The following is a 10123-nucleotide window of genomic DNA, read 5'->3' on the forward strand; positions in this document are numbered from 1 at the left end:
GGAGCAGGAGCAACAGGGTGTGAAGTGGCTCCCACAATCAAGGAGGCTGATGGATTCTGACCAATAATAGATCCAACCATACGGGACGACACAGGAGATGGGAGAACCGTCATTGCAGCAGCAGCGTAGGTTGATGAGGAATATCCTACAGTCCGGCGAGCAGGCGGAATGGTGTTCTCCGCAGTTAACACAGATGGGAGGCGCAGCACATGGAGTATTGGGATGCGAAGGACGTCCGCAATCTCGACATGTGATGCCGGAAGTACAGCAGGATGACATGTGCCCGAACTTCCAGCATTTAAAAAACCGCATCGGAGGAGGGATATATGGCTTCACATCACAGCGGTAAACCATCACCTTGAGATTTTCGGGTAAAACATCACCTTCGAAGGCCAAGATGAAGGCACCGGTGGCTACCTGATTATCCCTCGGACCCCGACTGACGCGCCGGACGAAGTGAACACCTCGTCGTTCTAGATTGGCGCATAGTTCATCGTCAGACTGCAGAAGAAGATCCCTGTGGAATATAATACCCTGGACCATGTTTAAACTTTTATGGGTAGTGATGGTGACGGAAACATCTCCCAACTTGTCGAAAGTGAGCAACCTCCGTGACTGGGCAGAGGATGCTGTTTTGATGAGAACTGACCCAGAGCGCATTTTGGACAAGCCCTCCACCTCCCCAAACTTGTCCTCTAAATGCTCCACAAAAAACTGGGGCTTGGTCGACATAAATGATTCCCCATCAACTCGCGTACACACGAAGTACTGGGGTGAATAATCTCCACTGCCTTCTTTAGACATATGTTCCTCCCATGGAGTGGCCAGGGAGGGACATGATCTCTGATCAAATTTCTTTCCATTGAGGTTAGACCTCGATCACTTAGAGAGTGCTGGTGGAGGCCCACCAGCGAGAGATGATGTACCACGCTTCATTGCTGGTCACCCACCCTGATGCCACCCACTCCGACCCGGGGCTCTCCCCACGGGCGCCACCCAGCCACAGCAAAGACCACCTAGCAGGATGGCCTTTTCTGGGAGTCCCGATGCCCCAGAGGGATAGGCATCTACTCCTCGGCATATGTGGGGAGGTAACAGCTCAGGCATCAGCAGTGCGATCCCTGTGTAGTCAGGGGGCTACCACCAAGAGGGTACATGACGACCCCACCAAAACGAACTGGCTACCGTGCTGGATGTCGGGTGTCGAAATATCCATGTACATCGCGAGGGCAAAGATGGAAGTGCACAATGGAGGGAATGTATGCTACCCGGAACACACTGCAGCAGATGGGGCCGGAAGCTCAGTGTCAGTCCAACTCCATGACAAAAACGAATATGCCAGATCTTAGGGCAAGATGGATATAGAATGCACCACGTAAGGCGTCCTTTCCCAAATGGTATGCACTAACTGAAAAATTTGGAAATAGAGTGGTCGAACCCCTTAGGGGACCATCACATTAAAGGCCGAAACAGTTGAGACTCCTTTTAGTGGCCTCTTACGACAGGCAGGAATACCGCGGGCCTATTCTTACCCCCGAACCTGCAGGGGGAGGGGGGGGGGGTATGCATTGGAGAGGATAGCACTCGAGGTACTTTGGTATCTCAGTAGCCTTCCTAACACACCTATTCACAGAAACTTCCAATCTCATGACAGCAGTCATGGCAATTCCAGCTGCTTATGAATAGCAACTGACAAATCTCGTGCCCAAGAACAACATTCACAGTGGGGCTGCACTCTGTCTGGTGCAATGTGTTACAGAATAGTACAAAAACAACTTTAAACTGAGCATGCTGATTCCGCTTTTAATTTATGGATTTGTTATGTTACGAGGATAGCAATTTCCCTTTACAAACTGAAGCAGTTAACACCCAACAAATATTTCTCTCATTACGTGAGAAAAACCTGGAATAAAATTTACTGATCCCCTGGAACTTCGGTGGAAAGTAACTGCAGTGACATGCAAACTTTTTTCACCACACAAGTCATCTGGATGCCCATGGCTGAAGGAGTACTTCTAAACTTCACCACTTGGGACCTGCTTACCAGCACACACATCGATGAGCCAAAACGTTATGACCACTCCTTAATAATGTGCTTGTCCACCTTCAGAATGAAATACAAAAATATTCTACATGGTACAGATTCAACAACTACTTGGTAATTTCCAGAGGTATGTGGCAGTTTATATCTACACACAGTTCCCATTAATTATGGACCGGTGGTTGGAGGATGCTGAGCTGGTCCCATAGCATCTCAGAAGTGTTCCACTGGTTCACGTCAGGTGAATTTGGTGCCCACGATATTAATGAGTTCTCTGTTGCAATCCCCAAAACACATAGTTACCCCCCAGAAAAATGCCACTGCTGTCTGAGAAGATATCAAACAAGAAGAGATTGAAGTGGTCTGCAGTAATGTTCTTACAGTTCGCAGTGCTCATGGTGCCTTTGATAACTAGCATAGGTCCCCCAGAAGTGCAAGTTAATGTCCCTCATAGCATAATGCTGTCCTCAAAAGTCCATGTCTATGGCGGTATGCATGTTTCGAGCAATTGTTTGCCTGGGCAATGGCATACTTGAACATGACCATCAACTTAGTTTAATAAGAAACATGCTTCATTTGGTGAGATGATACATTTCCATTAATCCATGGGCCATCATCTATGATCTTGCACCCACTGCAAATCATAACTGACAACATTCGGCCACCATGGGAACATGCAGGGGTCATCTGCTGTGGAGCCTGATGTTCAACAGTGTGTATTGAACTGTGTGCTCCAGAGCACTTGTGCCTGCACCAGTATTGTACATTCTGTGAAGAGACATCTATGTCCAACACCTTGTTGTCTACTCATGGTTCACCATCTTTCAACAACTTTCCATAGCTGCTCAAAACGAACAATAACATACAAACAGCAAACCATCTTTGCAATTTCTGAGATGCTTGTTCTCAGGCACCAGGCATTTTGTCTAGATACTTTCATCACTGTGTCACGTTTGTGCAATGCCACTTCTAAGCATTCAGTCTCATGGAAGCCAGTGGTCATTGTTTGTCTCATCCATCATGGGGTCTCCATTTAAGTTTGATTTTTCCTTTATTAGTCTTTGCTACTTTCTTCTCAACACTTTCTTCTTCCAACTTGCTTGTGCGCTCTCTCTCTCTCTCTCTCTCTCTCTCTCTCTCTCTGTGTCTGTGTGTGTGTCTGTGTGTGTGTGTGTGTGTGTGTGTGTGTGTGTGTGTGTGTGTCACACACCCCCACCCCGTCCCCTCCCCTCCCACTCTCAAACTCTCATATCTTTCTCTTTCCCCTAACTCCTAATTCATGGTTTGGAGCAATTCTTACTTTCTTCTGCAGCTATATAAATAATCTTTCTTTCACTTCTCATGATAACAGACAATATGAAACTAATTTGTTGCTTACATTTTGACTGTAGACTGAATTTTTGGGTTTTAGTCTCACCTTATTTTTATGCTGAATGGTATTTTGAAGCAATAAAGTTGAGAAAGGCACCCAATACATCTTATCTGCTTGTAGTTTGTATGTGAAAATTCAGTAAGTTTTTACAAATCACACCCCCACCCCCTTTCAAGTGGAGGGGACTGCAGTTGTGAATGTCTTATCTTAACATTATTTAATATGGAAAAATAAATCAGATCTAAAATGCTTTTAATCCTGACAATGGAAGGGTATATTTAGCGAGTGCATTCAGCATACACTGTAATTTTTATATACAAAATAATAATGACATTCCATTGGCAATTCCATTGTCATACCATTACAACAAGCACAGGCTGCTAGGGAAACAACATAGAGATGCATTGAATGTGCATGAACACAAGGCATTCCAACAGCTATGTGGAAATTGATTAGACATTCATAATGATCCCACGGGTGCACAACACAATATTAGTAAAATTGAAAATGTGAGTGCCAATAACTATACTCCAACAGTGTGCTAATATTTATAATACTTACCTGAATGAAATGATTTTTAATTATAATGCCGTATAAAAGCCATTCTGCAGAAACTACTGTCCCCGACAGTATCAACGGAAATGGTAGAGAAGCACTGCTTTTACTTCTTATGATTTCACCCTAATAACAAAAAAGAACCACCACTAGCAAATCATTATATTCAACATAAAATATGGACAAAAATTAAGCTACAAAGAAACGAGTGCACTAGTGCATACAACATTAAGCAAAGTACATTGAGATGGTGATGAGTATGCAAAAAATTTTGATCACTTTCTGCAAATTCTCGTAGTGATTCTTGTAGCACGCCACTAGGCAACAGTAATAACCACAAGACTGTGGTATGCAATGTAATAATGTAATACTGGAATTCTATGCAATAAGAGCAGCTGGGTTTTCTTTTCTGTAAGTCAACTACCTTCTAGCAAGGTAATCTATGAGAAAACATTTTACTTGACTAAAAAGAGTGTTATACAGCACCAAACATCCATAACCCTCAAGTTTTTCCATAACACGAGCAGGCGCGCGGCACACTTTGTACACATGAAAAGAATAGCTTACATTATGTTAGCAAGGTCAGTCAAGTATGATCAAAATCACAGTTTAATCTTAGTTTATTTAAACAAGGAGAAAATAAACTTACATATTATGAGTTAAACTACTGTTTTATTAAACAATAATGAAATAAATTTTCACTATAACTCTCTGTTGCCAAGAACAGGGAGACAGTAATGATGCATTCGAAGCATTAAGTAGTGCAGTTTCATCAGATATCTGTCAGCTGCTTATTCGATCACTAATTATCTTGTAGACAACTGCCTCAATGTGGGATTATGTTGCTAGTTCATGTTTTTGAACTGATCACAAATTTTTTCTCACCTAGCTCGCTTTGTATTTTATATTACTGTTGCTCACCTGGACATACGACAACACAATTTATCGCTGTTTTATCTGAAGCAATACTGAAGGAATAGGTATAGGTTTGCGCTTGTGAAACAAAAATGGATCCGCACAAAATCATTTTATTTTTGGTTGGCGCACTTTATACACAGGTGCGCCCGCTCGAGGGTTAAATGAAACCAGTAACATGCACTTAGGCTTTGGTAAGGCAAGTAGGAGGCACCCTTAACAGTGCAATTAGTGTGAGGCACACTCCAATGCCTTATTTGGTGGAAAGTTACTTATGTGAGACAAAGGTTCAAATACGATTTCAAGTATGGCACATAGCATAATCTGATAGGAAGACTTATTGCAGTGTACATACCACAATTAAGGTGAAAATCTTAATAAGATTTATGGTATCTCTTCTTGGTTACATCACAAAATTAAAGATATGTATTCATTCAGTTTTGTTCCTTAAGCTATTAGTAACCTGACTAGAGAAATCTATGGTCATTTTGTCAACAATTCATCAATCAAGAAGACCTATTAATGCTCTGTTGGTGTGCAAGCACAAAGTAGTGACCTCAATATCTTTCCAGTCGCAAAAACAGCCACTGGCTGGAAGAGCAGTGTGCTGACCACACAACCCTCTGTATGTGCATCCAGTGACACCGTAGGCTGAGGCTGGCACAGCAGTCAGTCAGCACCATTGTGTGTTCTGAGATATATTCGGATGGAGTTTAATTTTTATAATAGATGACTAGAGATTTGGGAGCAGGGTGAGGGGGGGGGGGGGGGAGAAGGCTTAAAGGATTGATCAACCAGGTCATCAGTCCCTACGTCAGATGATTGCCCATGTAGAGTGACATCTGCCAGAAGTTTGACAGAATCGTGACAGTATGTATGAAGGGGGCAAATCAAGGCATACTGATGGCAGAGATGATAAATAATTTAAAGAGAGGTAAAAGTATAATATATGTCCGGCTGGTAAGCAGGTCAGAGAGCAGTCAAGGGCTTCTGCAGGACTCATTTGCAGTGAGAGAGACTTCATTCACTCGCATCACTCACTAGTCAACCCATTGAAGGACTAAGACAGTAATACAATACAAACCATATAGCAGAGATGCTGAGTCTCAGATAGGCACAACAAAATGACTTCACAATTAAAGCTTTCAGCCATTGACTTTTGTCAACAATAGACGCACGCACGCACACACACACGCGCGCCCGTTCTGCAATGATTTACTGGTAAAATAATTCAAAGCTAAAGAAAAAGTGACCCACAAAACTATCCTGTAGTATCCTCAACAACTACTTGTTGCAGAATCTTGGAACATACCCTGATTAGCCAAAACATGTGCGATATGTGATTAATTCATCTCATTACATACAATTTTCAAATCATTTGATTTGACTGGTCACCACAATGTTGCATGCTGCCTGGTGGCACTACAGGCACATGACGCAGTAACAAAAGTATGAAACTGGAGCAGACATGGAGGGGGCATAGCCCTAGTGAAGAAATGGGCTGCAAATGGGGAAATCCAATGAGATAAGTGACTTTGATAAAGGGCAGATTATTATGAAGCAGAGCCTGTGAATGAGTATCTTGAAAATGTAAAAGCTGGTCAAATGTTCATGTGCTACTGTCATTTTTTATTTATTTTATTCACACGTCAAGTTCCGTAGGACCAAATTGAGGAGCAAATCTCCGAGGTCATGGAACGTGTCAGTACATGAAATTACAACATAAAAGTAATAACAGATAAAAATAAATATTTATGAACCTGAAAAGTCACTCCATAAGTTTAAGTAAATGAAATCAACAATACAATAAGAACCAACTTAATTTTTTAAGGAACTCCTCGACAATAGAAGAAGTGACCCATGAGGAAACTCTTCAGTTTGGATTTGAAAGCACGTGAAATACCTGCTAAGATTTTTGAATTCAAGTGGTAGGGTATTGAAAATGGATGCAGCAGTATACTGCACACCTTTTTGCACAAGAGTTAAGGAAGTCCGATCCAAATGTGGGTTTGATTTCTGCAGAGTATTAACTGAGTGAAAGCTGCTTGTTCTTGGGACTAAGCTAATATTGTTAACAAGAAATGACATTAAGGAATTTACACACTGAGAGGCCAATGTTAAAATACCCAGACTCGTGAATAGGGGTCAACAAGAGGTTCGTGAACTTACACCACTTATTGCCTGAACCGCCCATTTATGAGTCAAAAATATTCTTTTAGAATGGGAAGAGTTACGTCAAAATATAATACCATACAACATGAGCAAATGAAAATAAGCAAAGTAAACTAATTTTCGTGTCGAACGATCACTCACTTCTGATACCGTTCGAATAGTAAAAATGGCAGTATTAAGTCTTTGAACAAGATCCTGAATGTGGGCTTTCCATGGCAGCTTACTACCTATCTGAACCCCTAGGAATTTGAACTGTTCAGTTTCACTAATCATATGCCCGTTCTGTGAAATTAAAATGTCAGCTTTTGTTGAATTGTGTGTTAGAAACTGCAAAAACTGTGTCTTACTGTGATTTAGCGTTAGTTTATTTTATACAAGCCATGAACTTAGGTCATATAATGCAAAATTTGAAACTGAGCCAATGTTGCACACAACATCCTTTACTACCAAGCTAGTGTCATCAGCAAAGAGAAATATTTTAGAGTTACCCGTAATACTAGAGGACATAACATTATGCACTATGCTTAAATAAAAGATCTCTATCTCTGTGCCTAGCAACCATTCCAAAACTTTCCTCAACTAAACAGCTGTTTGTGGAGTAGCCAATACAACTATTTTAACCTCTAACTGGGAAGGTAACTGGAAAGGAGCAATGGCTTCACAATAACAATAAATATAAGTGTTGCATCTAGTCTATTCTGTGCAACCCTCTTCACATCTACATAGCTATTGCAACCTACAATCCCCCCTACCCTTCCTCTTCCTCCTCTCCAGCACCATACATGTACTCCCCTCCCCCCAATTACCAGTGCCACAGGATGTGCCTTGTCAACCGAGCCCTTATTTTAGTCAAGTTGTACCATACATTTGTGTTCTCAAAAAATCAATTCACCATCTCAGTATTTATCCAATTGACCAATCTAACCTTCAGCATTCATCTGTAGCACCACATTTTGAACGTCTATTCTCTTGTTTTATGAATTATTAATCATACAGTTTTCAGTTTCTCACTCTAAACAAATACTTTCAGAAAAATGATTCTTAGTGCTGAAACATATATTTGACATTAACAAATTTCTCTTTCTCTCTCTTCCCCAAAAAAGGGGGAGGGGGCAGAGGGAGGGAGGGAATGCACTTCTTGTTATTGTCAATCTACATTCTATGTCCTCTAGTTTGGATATCCTCAGATATTTCGCTGCCCAAATTCAAAGCTATTTTTAGTACCGCATTTCTGACCAAATTCTCTTTACCATTCCTCGATTTAATTCAACTAAATTCCAATTCCCTAGTTTTACTACTTTTGTTAATATTCATCTTAGAATCAAGACACTATGAACTGCATTTAGTTGATCAACCAGATACTTTACCATCTCTAATAGAATTACATTGAAACTGTTGACAGTGATCAGTCAGGTGGGGATGTTAAGCTCGGAGAGAGGACGGGGGGTGGCTCGGTGATATTCAAGAGGAGCTATGTGCTAGCACCACATGTCAGCCTCTCAATTATCTCATCATCACCTTCCACAAGCATGACACTATACTACACACTTACTCTAGAGTCACCTACACTTCTCAGATACACACATCTCCCAGCCAACCATGTCATATGAATACTTTTTACTTTCTGCAATGCTTTTATATTACTTACAAGTGAAAAAAGTGGTGATCCAATAAGAAGAAGCAGTAACACAGTTACAATTATTCCAAATCTATGTTCAATTAAGTCTGGATCTTCCCACCAGGCATATGCCACAAAAACAGCACATATCAAAAAAGCATTCCATATGTGTTTCAGAACAGATTTCTGAAAGAAGACAGTTACACAGTCATTAAACTCAAATTATCCTCAAAATAATGCCAAGAATTTAAATAAAGCCTGCCTCTCTTTGAATTTTGCTTAATTATATATCAATCTGTAAACATTCAAGTAAATGAAATTACCTTATCATGTGTATATAAATAATAACACAACAAGTAACAAACATTGAGCGTTATTCCAGCGACGTTCACCGACACCATTGCTGGATCATTCAAGATTTTTGCATAAACATACATAAGAACAGAACTGCAAAGAAAAAAAAATTGATATTAGTCCATTTCCTCTACATATTTTCAAAAGCAGGCAATATAGAGATGCATACATTCATAATTTACTAGGGTCAGGGTTGTCAGGTGATATTTGGCCTTTAATCACAACTTAAATATTCTGAAAATAACATTTCTCATGTCCAGAATTCTGCAGACAAGGCTTCCAATTTTTGGAGATTTGTCTAAGTAGAAATAAAAGGTTGTGTGAAACAATTCGCAAACTCATTTCATTTGCCATTTAAAGATTATACACGGCAAATTTTTCATTCATTTAATAACAGCAATATACTGTATTTAATTTAATATTTAACACAATCCAAACGAAAACGGAATCGCCCATACTTACACGGCAATACCGCCGATGAATGGTGTGTCTGCCACATTTTCTGTTGATCCCTTTTTTACTATGTCCTTGCAAATAAATCTGTAATAATTACGTTACATTAATGAAACTTTCTAAGATCTTGAACAAGAATTCAATTAAGTTCAAAAGTACATACGTACACTCCTGAAAAAAACTGTCCAATCGTCGTAATGCTAGCGCATGTGCCAACTATATCTTTATAATCTTCAAGGGGCATCGTCGATTTATTTCTCTCCTATAGTTTTTCAATAGATGCAATGCTCGTTGTATTTACGTCAGCTTACACACGTGTTGCCGCGCTGGTTGTAATGCAACTTTCTACTCTCAAAATTGATGCACAGCCGCTGTCCTCACAGGCCAGCGTATCTGCTATGCTATTTAAACTGGTCCATCATGTTGTACATTTATCTAATCAGCTGCAGCCTTGACGATTCGTTTCGACATTATGCAACGTCGGTTCCTCGAACAAGGTCAATTCACCCTCCAAAGCGGCAAGCGACCGCGATTAAGTTTTCCGGCTTTGGTACCCTTTCCCCCACCCCTACCAATCCCAGCAACATTCGATAAAGATTGACAGATGTTTTGCGCCATAACCTCCAGTTGTTTAAAACTACAT

At 40.6% G+C, this 10123-nt stretch overlaps 1 protein-coding gene across 1 annotated transcript in view; it reads right to left on the reverse strand.

The window, feature by feature from the left end:
• Nucleotides 1-10055, reverse strand: part of LOC126253208 (sugar transporter SWEET1-like) — a 31370-nt gene extending 21315 nt beyond the window's left edge. Inside the window, exons 1-5 of the mRNA XM_049954386.1 lie at nucleotides 9648-10055; nucleotides 9490-9567; nucleotides 8997-9120; nucleotides 8704-8859; nucleotides 3975-4094 (exon numbers count right to left, since the gene is read on the reverse strand). Coding sequence (XP_049810343.1) covers nucleotides 3975-4094; nucleotides 8704-8859; nucleotides 8997-9120; nucleotides 9490-9567; nucleotides 9648-9724 — 555 coding nt within the window. The 5' untranslated portion in view covers nucleotides 9725-10055. The remainder of the gene's footprint in view (nucleotides 1-3974; nucleotides 4095-8703; nucleotides 8860-8996; nucleotides 9121-9489; nucleotides 9568-9647) is intronic.
• Between the last annotated feature and the right edge of the window lie 68 nt (nucleotides 10056-10123).

Source organism: Schistocerca nitens, chromosome 4 (genome assembly GCF_023898315.1).
Source record: "Schistocerca nitens isolate TAMUIC-IGC-003100 chromosome 4, iqSchNite1.1, whole genome shotgun sequence".
NCBI lineage: Eukaryota > Metazoa > Arthropoda > Insecta > Orthoptera > Acrididae > Schistocerca > Schistocerca nitens.